The sequence below is a fragment of the Mus caroli genome, unplaced genomic scaffold (genome assembly GCF_978045245.1).
Source record: "Mus caroli unplaced genomic scaffold, Mus_caroli_1 scaffold_14, whole genome shotgun sequence".
NCBI lineage: Eukaryota > Metazoa > Chordata > Mammalia > Rodentia > Muridae > Mus > Mus caroli.
The window spans coordinates 68,483,535-68,497,601 of NW_028227269.1; the positions used below are offsets into that span (position 1 = coordinate 68,483,535).

General features: G+C 40.2%; 1 protein-coding gene across 11 annotated transcripts in view; it reads right to left on the reverse strand.

The window, feature by feature from the left end:
• Nucleotides 1-6,063: 6,063 nt before the first annotated feature.
• Nin (ninein) overlaps nucleotides 6,064-14,067 on the reverse strand; it is a 102,421-nt gene continuing 94,417 nt past the window's right edge. For 9 of the 11 annotated variants that reach the window (XM_085830408.1, XM_085830406.1, XM_085830416.1 and 6 more), the window contains 2 exons: nucleotides 12,520-12,633; nucleotides 6,064-9,597 (listed from right to left, as the gene is read on the reverse strand). In XM_085830408.1, coding sequence (XP_085686534.1) covers nucleotides 9,388-9,597; nucleotides 12,520-12,633 — 324 coding nt within the window. In that variant the 3' untranslated portion in view covers nucleotides 6,064-9,387. Of the gene's footprint in view, nucleotides 9,598-10,368; nucleotides 10,423-12,519; nucleotides 12,634-14,067 lie in introns of those variants that run through there. The other 2 variants (XM_085830412.1, XR_015045227.1) reach the window with 2 other exon arrangements.

The following is a 14,067-nucleotide window of genomic DNA, read 5'->3' on the forward strand; positions in this document are numbered from 1 at the left end:
CTTTAGCTCCTTGGGTACTTTCTCTAACTCCTCCATTGGGGGCCCTGTGACCCATCCAAGAGCTGACTGTGAGCATCCACTTCTGTGTTTGCCTGGCCCCGGCATAGTCTCATAAGAGACAGCCATATCTGGGTCCTTTCAGCAAACGCTTGCTAGTGTATGCAATGGTGTCAGCGTTTGGAGGCTGATTATGGGATGGATCCCCGGATATGGCAGTCTCTAGATGGTCCATCCTTTCGTCTCAGCTCCAAACTTTGTCTCTGTAACTCCTTCCATGGGTGTTTTGTTCCCAATTCTAAGAAGGGGCACAGTGTCCACACTTTGGTCTTCGTTCTTCTTGAGTTTCATGCGTTTTGCGAGTTGTATCTTCTATCTTGGGTATACGTGGAAGTATATGACTGTAGAATGGGTATACGTGGAAGTATATGACTGTAGAATGGGTATACGTGGAAGTATATGACTCACTGTAGAAGTCATCTGACCTAGAGTTTCCTTTCTAGGGTATCTTCAAGTATAGATTATATTACCTTACCTTGTATATATAGTATCTATATATGTAGTATCTGTATCTGTAATATATGTAGTATATGTAATATATGTAGTATCTGTTGTCTTTTAACATCCTTCATTCCTGATATTTTTTGGTTTGGATGGGTGGGTTTTTTTTTCCTTGCATGCATATGTTGCATACATGTGTATGTCTATTCACATATGCATATAGGTACTGTGAATATGGAGATTAACAACAGGTGTCTTTCTCCATCACTCTGACCTTATACACTGAGGCAGAGACTCTTGCTAACCTGATGCTCACCAATTCTGTTAGTCTAACTGGCCAGCTTGCTCCAAGAATTGCCAGTGTCCACTTCCCTGGCACTGGGATCACAAGCAGGTGCCAGGCCCTCCAGGATCTCCAAGGGCTCTGGGAATCTCAGATCCACTGTTTGTGCTTGCACAGGAAGTACCCAATGAGCTGCCTTGCCAGGCCCCTAATACTGGTAATTTGTGTGTTGCCTTTTGCTGACCAGTCAGTCTTGTTTATCAGAACTATCAATCTTGAGAGGAAAGTTTGTAAGTGTCACTGGATTTTTTTTTTTTTTGCCTATTATTTTCTATTTTCATTTTAATAGTTCTGGATCTGATCTTTACTTATTGTTTTTTGTTTTTTATTTTTATTATTATTATTTTTTTTGCTTAATTTGATTTAGTTTGCTCAGAAATAAATATATATTTATTTCTAGTTAGGTTGGAGGTTGACTTAAATTTACTTTTAAAAAAGATTTATTTTTAGTGTGTGTGTGAATGCCACCTGTGTGCAGGAGCCAGCAAGGTCTAGAGAACAGCATTAGGTTCCCTGGAGCTGGAGTTCAAATGACTGTGAGCAGCTGGCTGGTGTGGGTCTTGGAAACTGAACTTAGGTCCTCTGATAGAGCAGCAACTGAGCCGTCTCTCAGCCCCAAGCTAGATTTAGCTTTACTGTCTCTCTGTCTCTGTCTCCTCCATCTCTGACTCTCCCTCCCCCTTCCCTTCTCTGTGTTCCAGGGGTATAAATATACCTATAATTACTGCCTTAACCAGATACCAAATTTAAGATATTTTTATCTCCACTCAGTTCAAGACACTTTATTCTTTTGTTTATTTCCCCTTTTAATCTACGAGGGGTACCTTTTTGGAAACATCCAGTTTGGGGACTGGAGACATTGATCACTGGTTGAGCACTTACTACTCTTGCAGAGGATCCAGGTTCAATTCCCAGTACCCACATGATGATTCACAATTCCATGTAACTACAGTCCCAGGAGATCTGTTGCCCTTTTATGATCCTGCACGAAGGATTGTTGCATGAAGACTCAGGCACGCACATATACACATAAAACAAGTATGTTTTTTAAATGAATTATCTATTTTCTAAATATTTAGTAACATTTTTAGCTATCTTTGTATTACTAATTTCTGTCTTAATTGTGGTCATAGAATGTACATCTTATGATTTTAATCCTTTCCCATGTATTGAGAATAGTGGAGCATTAAGCAAGATCCCTCCTGATCAGAGTTCATATATTCTTAGAAAGAATATTTTCTGATGCTCTTGGTAGGATGTTTCCATAAATGTCAGTTCAAGTTTATTAATCATGTCCAAGTTATAGTGCTCTAGATAGACAGATTAATCATCCTCCAAAGATTCCCATGCCTGAATCCCCAGGACTTGTGAATATATTACATTACAAAGCAGACTTTCCAGACCTGATTAAGAATACTACATCGGGGGCTGGAGAGATGGCTCAGCGGGTAAGAGCACCCGACTGCTCTTCCGAAGGTCAGGAGTTCAAATCCCAGCAACCACATGGTGGCTCACAACCATCCGCAACGAGATCTGACTCCCTCTTCTGGAGGGTCTGAAGACAACTACAGTGTACTTCCATATAATGAATAAATAAATAAATAAATAAATAAATAAATAAATCTAAAAAAAAAAAGAATATTACATTTGAATCTTATCATGAAAGCAAAATATAGTCGGTTGCTTTGAAACTACAGACTCACTTCATCATTTGACCATGTTATCCAGATAGTGTATGTGAGCAACTATCATTTGTCTACCACTTTAAGTAAAAGCGACGTTCTATGAGGCGCAAGCAGCTAGTTTGGCATCAAGAGCGACATAAGTGCTTTTGACTGAGACACTTATGTAAACTTCATTCCTTATGTGGACTTCCCATTTTATATCATAGCATATTACAAATATGTGTATGGAAAGTTTGAGATTATATAGAATTAACAATTTCTTTTGCTTCATCAAGAAACTCATGAGTAAAAGTTGTCTTTCCACTACCAACACACTAATAGAATATGAGGGAGAAAAAGGAAATGGCTGTTAGTATAATTTGGTGCCATCAGTTTTATTTATACTAAAACATCACCATGTTTATCCATTATTGACTTTATAAATCAATTAAGATGTCAACATAAAGAAAAAAATCAATGCCTTCTAATGAGATAGCTAAGCCACATGGACCTGCTGAAGTGGGTCTTGGGCATCCTTTAGCTTCCATGGTTATCCTTCCTCGAACGCTTAGCATATAACTAACATTTACAGGGCCATGTGTTATCTTATAATTTTACTTTATATAGTTTGTAGGATCAAGTATTATTATTCCAGTCTTATAAATGTAGCAAAGTCAGAGGAGCCAAATATTAAATACCATTCCATATTAAATTCCATTCCAAACATATCTGCAACTGTCGGTTCATTAGCTCAGGGGAAGCTTTCTTTGCCAGTTTCTTTGCCTCTCCTGTAGTATTGAAAACTTACTGAAACAAAGACTTTGTATTTCATTTTTGTATTTTAGCTTCTAGTGAAGTATGTTGTATATAAGATGGAAAACTGATGTAACATGAAGATATTTTATCTTTTGATTCTTTTCATACCATATACTCATACATAGAACATTAAAAAGCAACTTTTAAAAACTGCATTCTCGCTGGGCAGTGGTGGCACATGCCTTTAATCCCAGCACTCAGGAGGCAGAGGCAGGCAGATTTCTGAGTTCGAGGCCAGCCTGGTCTACAGAGTGAATTCCAGGACAGCCAGGACTATACAGAGAAACCCTGCCTCAAAAAAAAAAAAAAAAACCAACCAACCAACCAACCAACCTACTTTCTCCTTATAAAAATTATTTAAAACAGGAAGAGATAATATTACTTTCTGGAAATATGACCTTGTTCTAGGTGAATGCAGCGAAGGCTGACGAGGCAGGCACACTGTTGTATGGCAGCAGCTCCGGTGGTAGAGTGTATCCTGAGCAGAGATGTGAGGACATGAAGTAGGTGTGAGGATTCGAGCTGTAGGTCAGGAGGAGGCGGCCCCATGTGACTGACCTCTCCTGAGGAAGCGACACATCTGCAGAGAACCATCCAGTGTCTATGTCCTGGTTACGTGGCTTCTTTGACAGGGAGCTCACCGAGTTTATCTTCCGTTCACCATTTCTCAGATGCTCAGTACTATTCTTAGGGGCAGAACAGTCAGGAAGTCTTCTCCTCCATCCCACATATCCATCTGCTCAGCTCTCTCTATGGTGCGAGGCCAGTCTTACTTCAGGGTCAAAGTGCAGTCAATGGAGTGTTATTTGAAAAATAGAATCCAGGGCCTAGCATACTAGATGTTAATATAAAGACAAAATGGTTGCATTTGATTAGGTTTTGACACTCTAGCCTGCTGCTCTGCCCTCTCCAAGTTCTCTCTCCCCTTCCCCTCTCCCTACCATGCTTTTGTGTTGGTGTTAGCTCTCACGTCTGGATGTAAGCCTCCTTAAAGCATTTTTCATACAGTTGGTCTAGGGTTGTGAACTCCTCTGAGTTGCTTGTCTTGAAAGGACTTTACTGCTTTTGTATTTCTGTAGGATCGTCTTGCGTGAAGCCTCTTTGCAGCTGTTCTGTTTTGGATCTTGGAATGTGCCTCTCTACTTCTACCTGGCCTGCACTGCCTCTGCTTGGAAATCTTTAGTCTAATACGTCCACCCCCTAGAACTTTTGTCTCGTACACTTGACCATTTGACTATAACATGCACACTGAAGTTCTTTCACTTGCCCTGCAGCTCACTGACTGTGTTGTAAGGACTGTGGGCACAGTAGATGCCATGGTATCATCGATGGTAGATAATACAAATGTATTTTTACAAACAATCATGGTATAATCAACAATAGGAAAGACCTATTGTGTCTGGGGCCATTTGAGATTGGGGACATTAGCTTTCCAGCAGTCCAGGTGAAACAGTATGGCATTTTCTATTGAGTAACAGAGATTCCTTCAGGAACTGTTGACACCAGCTCTGCTAGTAGTAAGGGTATCTGGCATCACCGGCAGCCCCAGCAGTAGTGATGGATCCCAAAGTTCTTGTCCTCCAGACAGATGCTTTGGGATTCCGATGCTGCACTGGAGAGGCAGCCACACGGGCTCCTGACGGCAGCATGGTCAGGCGAGGTGAGGTTGAGTGGCCTGTCACTGCTCTGTACTGGTTGTTTCCACTCTTTTGGAGGAATATTGGGAACTCCTGGCATTTTGGATATCCTGTTCTGTTGTTCCTATTATTATTCAATGGTAGCGACTATATCAACACTGATTAAATACTGTTCTGCTACAAGTAGCAGCTGATACTGTGGGATTTTAACAGCAGATCTTGGACCATGAATCCCGACTTCCCTATTCGCTGTTAGGGTAGCCTTGAGATTCAGTTTTTGCAAGCTTCAGGTTTTTTTTTTCATATGTAAATTGGGGATAGTTCCTGTCTCATAAAAGCAGAGTGTGTGAAATTGGCATAAAAACTTTGACAATGAATGAGACAGGGCTTCTAAGATAGGCCTAGGTCAGCCAACATCCCCCCTGTACATTCCGGGGCTTGGCATATTAACAGCGTGCTTTGCTCTACTTTTGGGGTCTTTTATCATCTGTGTCATCATTTATGAGCAGCTCAGTTAGAAGTCTGAACTTCCCAGATGAAGATGGTCAAGTGGCTCCACTTCTGAAGCATCCTGGATGCCAAGCAGGGCCTCCTAAGGTTAAGTCAAGACTGTGTGAATTACCCGCTGCTACAAGCAGAAGCACCACAAGCTGGCAGGTCTGAATTCTACCACTTCCTTGATGGGAAGGGGATGCACCTCTGCTCCAAGTCACATCAAAGCACCTGGGGGAATCTTTTTACCTAATTTATGTGTATGAGTGTGTACCTCCATGGCTTTATGTGTTCCACATGTGTGCATGCAAGTGCTCTTGGGAGCCACAGGAGGGCATTGGATCCCCTGGTGCAGTGCTGAGCTGTCTGATGGAGGTGCTGGGCTCTGAATCCTCATCCTCTCTGCAAGATAGTAAACATTCTTAGCCACCGAACCATCTCAAGTCCCCTGGCACAATCTTCTTAACATGATGGTTCTGACTTAGCATGTAGCTGGGACCAGGACCCTGCATGTGTAGACTTGTTTCCTGCAACATCTTCATGCTTTCATTAAAAGTCTAACAATAAACACACCAAAACTGCTCATCAGAACTCCAAGGCAGAAACCCAGAGGCATGTTTGCAAAATTATTTATTTACATTTTAAACTCACATTAAACTCTTTCTGGGATACAGTGACTAAAGTGAAATTACAAAACCAATATAAACATATTCACATTAATCTTGAACAGAAAACAATTCTGGGGTGGGTTCTAGATTAACTCCAGTTAATCTTGGTTTTACTTTTGGGTTTTAATTGGTTTGTTTTGTTTTTCACCAATATTCCTTTAAGTCGTGTTATGGTAATGTTCTCACAATGAGAATAAACTTACCTTGCATCATCCAAAAAAAAAAGAAAAATGAAAAAGCACAACTTTAATTTGCTATTAAATAGCTATCCAGCTGCCTGAAACTCCATCCTCACAGTGCTAAGATGTTCAAGTGGGGGCAGCCACGCTCTCCTGACTGACTTTCCAGCTCCTTAGGCTTTGACCCAGTTTTTGGCTTGGCTAATGACTCACTGGAATGCTATACCATTGCAGGCAACCCATTCAGAACAGGACCTGATTAACACTGGACTCAGACTTTTGTGACTGGGAATGCCTTTAAGAGATGCTGGCAATAGCAGTGCTCTCTTTTTCTTTACTCAGTGAAGTAAAAGGGGGAAAGCACACATTTATTTTCCACATGTTAAAAAAAAATTTGCCAAGAAGCCTTAGTTATTTCTTTTTATAAAAAAAAAATTCTCAATACCTGCCCTGAATATTGATTTATTACTGAAACTCTAGACCTGTAAGATGTCTTTCATAATCTGTTTATATAAAACATGATGATAGTCAAATATACAAATAGCACATTGCAGTTTCAAGGAGGGATTCACATTTAAAACAGCTTAGCTGAAATTAGAGCTTTTGAAAACAAATGAAAATACTGTTCTTCATCCTAAACCACACAGACTTCTCTCCCCTCACAAACTTGCTTTAGGAGAAAAGGCCTTTGGATAAAATAAATCCTTTCTCCCCTTAGGGGAAACAACAGAGTAAGGCCTTTAAAAATGAGAAGACAGCAGACAGGGCAATGGAGCACTTCCCAGCAATGTCTTAGAGTCTAAACCCAGTGCTTAAAAAAAACAAAAAAAAAAAAAGAAAAGAAAAGAAAAAGAAAAAGTAGCTATGGCCATAAAACACATAACTTGTGATTTTGGAGAGCGCCACTGGGAAGAAAGTCTGAAAGTCGAATCAACACATAATTGTAGGATTTTACATTTGATGTTTTTAAAGCTTTAAGCTATATTCTACATGGCAGTTAAATTCTTTGCTGAAAGATTTCTAAAATATAAACTGCTGCATGAATGTATAAAGTTTAAGATATCTATAGACATTTCTCATATTGATCTTCCCCCCCTATTCAGTAAGTGGGGTAAAGCAAGAAATTAACATTTTACTAAAGCAGCATTTTGATTTTGGGTGAAATAATTCTAAATGAACTTTTCCAAAAATCCTATTTACAGCCATTGTACAGCTCTTTATGTACACATAAATACAAATGTATAAGAAACACCAACCTATATGTTTTATAATATAAAATAAAATTAAGAAGCACACAAACAAGGCCCCATGGCAGGCAGCTGTTGGAGAAATGTGCTTGCTGTTTAGTTCCAGTGAAACTGACCTTCAGAACCTGAAGCATCTCACAGGACCACTTCATACGACACAGTTTACCTCTGACCTGAGTCTAGGCCTCGCCACAGTTCTCTGCTAAAGCTAATACAAGTACTGAGTAGAAAGATTTAGAGGAGGCATAATACCAGTATGTATGATTTATTTAGATGTATGATTAGAGGGAAAGATTGATTCTTTCCCCAGTGGGAAATCAGAATCTTCTGATAGGCCTAGCAGTGCAAATCCAGTGTGAACTACTGGGGCACAGACAGTGTGTCACACTTGGTAGAGGGAGCTCTGTGCTGGTGGGTCTGGATCGTTGGGTCCCAAAGAATCCCAAAGAGTCATGGTGGAAATGGCTCAAGAGTTCCTCACAGTCATGTGACTTCTCAGCCTGACTTGGCTTGTGTCCCTTCCCAAACACAGCGGTTTTCTTTTCTCTTGTACCCCTTGTAAAGTGAAACTCTAATTTCTCCCCTTTACCCTTGATAGCCAATGTTCTCCACAGTATGAAATTCATAAGTTCTGATATATGAGGTATCAAAAGGTCAGAAGCACGGAATTCTTGACCTGTATTAAACAAACAGTAAAAACTCTTCATAAGTAGGAGAGGTTTTTAACTCTACAGTCAAGGCCTTTTCAGATAACTAAGTGCACTAAAATGTAGAAGTAAAAAGTCTATGGCTGTTAATATATAAGACAAAAAAGGTGGTGTGGTTTACACATCTCTGGCCAAGCCTTCTCTGAACAGAACTGCAGCCAGCCGATGAATTCAAAGAGACTAAAGTATTGTAAGCAGAATGATGTCAGTACACAGCTTAGGCCAGGCAGCAAACAGTTCAGGAAGACAGTTTAAAAATCGTTCCCTGAGCTTTTGATACAAACTCAAAGGTATGTCACGAACTCCAAGGCTTGGGAGAGACGAAACTACATCCACCGCGCTCCACGTGATCTTCTTTCAAGAGTGGCTTTTTACTCCAAAGTGGTCGGTCTGTCCGTAGGCTCACTATAGTTCAGTAATGCTAAGAGTGCAGTTTTAACAATGTTTTTTAAAAGACGGGGTCCCAAACAGAAGCTTTAGGAGGAGGGGAAAGGGCTGTTTAAAGAAAGTAAGGCTTTATCCTTAGCTAAGAGTGCAGCTGAATCTGTTGTACAGCAAGAGTAGCAAGAACTGGAACCAGAAGTCAGAGTTTTATAGAACTTGCACTTCTCTGATCTCGGTGGCTAGCTACTGGGTGGCTAGCTACTGGCCAAGCCTTCTCTGAACACAACTGCAGTCAGCCGATGAACTCAAAGAGACTAAAGTATTGTAAGCAGAATGATTTCAGTACTTAAATGTTTTCAAAAACAATTATAATAATAACCACTTTAGTTAGATATCAAACTTAAAAGGAACCTGGATTGCATACACAGATAATAGCAGTTTTAAAACATTAAAAACTAGGACTTGAAGGTTCTTAACTTAATTTCATTCTTGGTAGCTATCCAGAACAGACTTTAAAAGTTCAGTGCTTATGAGTAATTTAAATAGTGAAATTTAAATAGTGATTTGTGAAATTCCAATAAGCACCCATTTGGAGCCTCCAATTCCATTGCTGGCAGACTTCGGGTAGGCTTGATTTCAAGCCGCTGAAAATTTTTAGTTAGAGGGTTCGGAGAGCCTATTAAGACGTTCCAATAGTGTCAGGAAAGTGCACAAATGCAAGTGCGTCCTTTGGTGTGCATCCTTTGGGCTGGCTATGACCTCAGAGGAGGCATAGAAGTCAGTGGTGCTGGTGCCAGGTTCCTGACGATGGTACTGAGGCTGGCAATCTTCTCTTCTAGGAGGAAATTTCTCTTTTCTGCTGTCTTCTGGCGCTGTTCAGTCATCTCCAGAGCTTTCAACAACTGGGCATTTTCAACATACAAATCCTTCACCACGGCATCTGTTTTTGTGTTCTTGCAGAGCTAGGACAGAACCAGAAACATCTTGATTCCATTTCTGTTAACCAGTCCCAATTTAAAACAGGGGAAGTTACTTAATAATGGCAGATCAGTTCTGCTAGCTGTGCACTTTGTAATAGTAATTTTTACCAGTGTATATGCAAACAGAAATGTGGATTCATTCTGTTTGTATTCCCAAATATCAAGTCTGATACTAAAGCCATACTACAAAACAAAGAGTGGATTATTTTTTAAGGGCTCCAAAATGAATTTTTCCCACCTAAATACGTGCTATTCCTTTATTCATTTTTTTAAAATACCAAAAATGCTTGTCCAACATAGCATTTTGAGATGTCAACTGCGTTAACATCCGCTCTTAACAAATGTGCTTCACTACTCAACACTACAACCTGTAATATTTATAAATACAACAAGATGTCTCGACATGTAGCTTGGGAATCGTTTTGGCAATTGCTTCCCTTAACCCCATTTTCCTCTCTTCTCTACCAACCCCTCCCCGAAAGGTATACCCTCTCTTATAGAATATGGAGTCTACATTGAGAGGACACATTTGTTAGCCAAACTTGGTACCTTAATTCTTGCTTCTGTCCCTGCCTTCAATCTTCTTTCCCACATCTTATACTCATCATTGTACAGCAGACTCAAGCAGGTAACACAATAAGGAGTGGCTACAGAATGGCTGGTTTATTACCATTTCCAGGGTCATAACAATTTAGGCAACGGAAGGTATAGTACACCTGAGAACTTACTTGTGACTGAAATGTCATAACTCACCATTCCTTCCTTCCCCCAATTCTCTTTCAACTAAGACATTTCAATGACCATTGCCTAGAGGACAAGATTCAAAAACTATTAGGCATAGAAATAAATGCTTTCTCCTTGGCTGATTCTCCTCTCCTTTCTAGTCTCTTCTCTTAGGACAGCATGGGCTAGCAGTAGCTTGCATTTATAGACGCCCACACCCCATGTGTTTTCCCCATTCTGTGAAGCTACTGCAGCCTAGACTGCCTCCCTACATCTATCTACCCAGCTCTCTAGATTTGCTTAAAGAAGCCTTCAGGAAGCTCTCTTTAGGCTTCGAGATCTTGTGATCCCATACTGAAAATAGAGTTATCTCTTGTTTATTTTTAAAGCTTCCATCTGGAGAAATTCTTGGCTTCTTGCAGGCATGCTAGAATTTACATTCCACATGCCCAGGGCCTTCACTTTGTTGACAGCTGAGTCTCTAGTGCCCAGAACAGGATGTGACACGTAGCAACTTGTGCTAGCCATAGGAACACACAAAGGATTGCCTGGACAAATGCTCGCAAATGGGTTTTTCCACCCTACTCCTCTGTTTAAGATACAGAGCAAAGGAACATTTCTGCATGCATCTGCATTCAGACCTCTCTCCTGGAATTGATGCTCTTAGGTTTTATGAATTTACAAAACCAGGGTTGGCAAATTCTGCTTTGTACCCAACCAGTTTGTCCCAGTCTCAGTTTTCTGGGAGGTGGTCATGTTTGACGAGGAGGGGCTTCTTTTTTGCATACACAGGTAGTTTTTAAACAGAGTGGTCATGTCTGTAATTAGCAGGTAAAAAGATCAAGTTGTTTAACAGTCTAGAACTGGGAGTTCAGACTCCACACAAAGCATATCCTTTTGGAGCCTGGTGATAGCAATAAGATACTTAAAATATTTGTTTGCTTGATTATTTAATGTGTGTGTGGGGGGCATGTGTATATACATGTGTGAAGTCAGAGGACAACTTATGGGGACTGATTCTCTCATTCTACCACATAGGGTCCAGATATTGAACTCAGGCTGTCGGGCTTGGGGGCAATGCCTTTATCTACCAAGACATCTCATCAGCCCAAGGTACAGGGAACAGGAAAGCCAGGGTTACACTTATTACCCAATTTAAAAACCAAATTAAGTGGATGCTCACTGTCAGCTATTGGATGGATCACAGGGCTCCCAATGGAGAAGCTAGAGAAAGTACCCAAGGAGCTAAAGGGATCTGCAACCCTATAGTTGGAACATGATGAACTAACCAATACCCCGGAGCTCTTGACTCTAGCTGCATATGTATCGAAAGATGGCCTAGTCGGCCATCACTGGAAAGAGAGGCCCATTGGACTTGCAAACTTTATATGCCCCAATACAGGGGAATGCCAGGGCCAAAAGAATGGGAATGGGTGGGTAGGGAAGTTGGGGGGGGGTATGGGGGACTTTTGGGATAGCATTGGAAATGTAATTGAGGAAAATACGTAAAAAAAAATAAAATAAAATAAAAAATAAATAAATAAAAAATAAAAACCAAATTATCATTTTCTGTTTACTTACAGATGTATATTTCACATTTTGGATAAAAAGAAATCTGTATTTGGTTTGAGCCACTGAACTTCATTAGGAACACTTTGGGTAAGAGTTACTGTTAGCAAATATACATTTATAAAATTGTGGACAACTGTATATGGCCTCAGTGGAGTTTTGAAAAAAAAAAAAAAAACTGTGGAATGCAGAATTCCTATTTTGAGGCTTATATGAAAGTGATTCCTAAGTTTTCTAGACATCTCCAGCAGAACTAACATCTATTAACAACACAAATTAATAGCAATACAAAGATGCAAAATCTGGAGTTAAGACTGGAATGTTGAGGCTAGAGAGAGAGCTCAGCTAATAAAGTGATAGAATGAGAAAGGCAGTTCCCAGATAAAAAACTGGATATAGCGAGTGGTTCACGGAAGGAATCCCTGTGCTGAGGAAGAGACTGGCCTAGCCTAATTAGAGAGACCCAGGTCCTCTAAACACTGGACATCTCCCAAGGACTAATACACACACACACACACACACACACACACACACACACACACACACACACACGCAGCCTGTATACCCATACAAACTGGAATGTCAGGACAGATAGAAGTGACAGAGGCTTACTTGTTCTTTGAGCTGATTTACTTTTTCTTGAAGAAGTCTCTTCACCAGCTTTAGTTTTTGTTCAACCTCTATCATTCGTTCTTCCATGAGATTTACGAGGTGTTCCTGGCTTCCCTAACGAGAAGAGGGAGAAAGAAGTATATTATCATTTGAAAATCATGCCAACTACAGGTACTGGTAGTGCCTCTCCCCATAGGAGACACGGAGAGGACAGCCGGGGCTTTCCTTCATAACCAGAGGATAGGTTTCTGATGTAATGGGAGTTCTGGGCACTGCACACATTGGCAATACCTTAGAAAAGTAGCATTATCATAGAGGAATCCAGGAAGAGACCAGGCTCTTACCTTGGCTCATCATCCCCTGAGGTCAATTCTTAAACTCCCAACTGAAACCCATGTGCACTTTTAACATAGTGGCTATCCAAAGTAAATTAAAACAGGGGACCGACTTTCCATTGTGAGTTGTGTCTTTGTGATCCTGTGGGCCTCTGAACACTGCAAACACTGGGTTATTTGGGGTGGCCTCATGCTTGCCATCTCTCATTTTCCTTTGAAATGACTGGTGACCATCCAAGGGTTGGTTCTTTTCTTCATCATACTGAACTTCTTCCTGCCAGTTACCCCACTTATCTGATTCCCAGTGACTTGTCAATGTAAAGCAAACATTGGACTAGAGGATGCATTTACCATCAGAGCAGGTTAGAGGTGAAAACATCTCCTCACAGACATTCAAACCTAGAAAAAAACCATAGGACAGGAAGAGGCGTGGCCTTTCTTCTCCTCCTCATACAACATGAGTGGGAGTGAGGAGACTTGAGTTAAGGAAGCAAAATGACCTTGAGAGAGATGACACTGCTCATACCCTCACTTATAAAAATGCCTACACCAGGAATTTCACATTTTAGGAGGTACTTCAAGTCCTTGAAATTATTATCAATTATTATTATTGTGGTTCAGGTGTTAGCGATTGGGTAATAGCTAAGTAATTTTTAAAAGACCTATGTTGAAAAGAATGGAGGCTGCTCAAACCTGAGCTGAAATATGACTGATGCTTGCTTCAGAAAACAAAACAGAAAACCACAGTAGCAGCTAATTCAACAGACAGTGTGTGCTACAAAGGAGAAGGCAGAAGAAAAACAAAGACGACAGTCATACATTTAAATTTTATTTTATTGTTGCATCAAAATTTCCTTTTTTTTCTGTCAAAAGTATGATACATCTTATACAAAACAGTATAAATAACCCTGATTTTCTTCAAATTCCATATATAAAAGTAGTACCTTCTTTTAAAAATAATTAACAACATATGGAATTAGAAAATATATAGAATATATCCTTTCAAGACTCTTCAATCCACTCTTTAGACCATATAAATAAGCTGATGTGTAGCAAGCAGAAGTTTGTGACTGAATCACAAAGTCTTTCATGTCTACATAAGTAAGAGACAATACTGTGAAGGCTTTAACAGTGACGGTAACAGTCAAATATTTTAAAAGAGCACTTGATTCCAACATGTCCCAGCTCATGTCTGTGTGCAGTGTGCATGTAC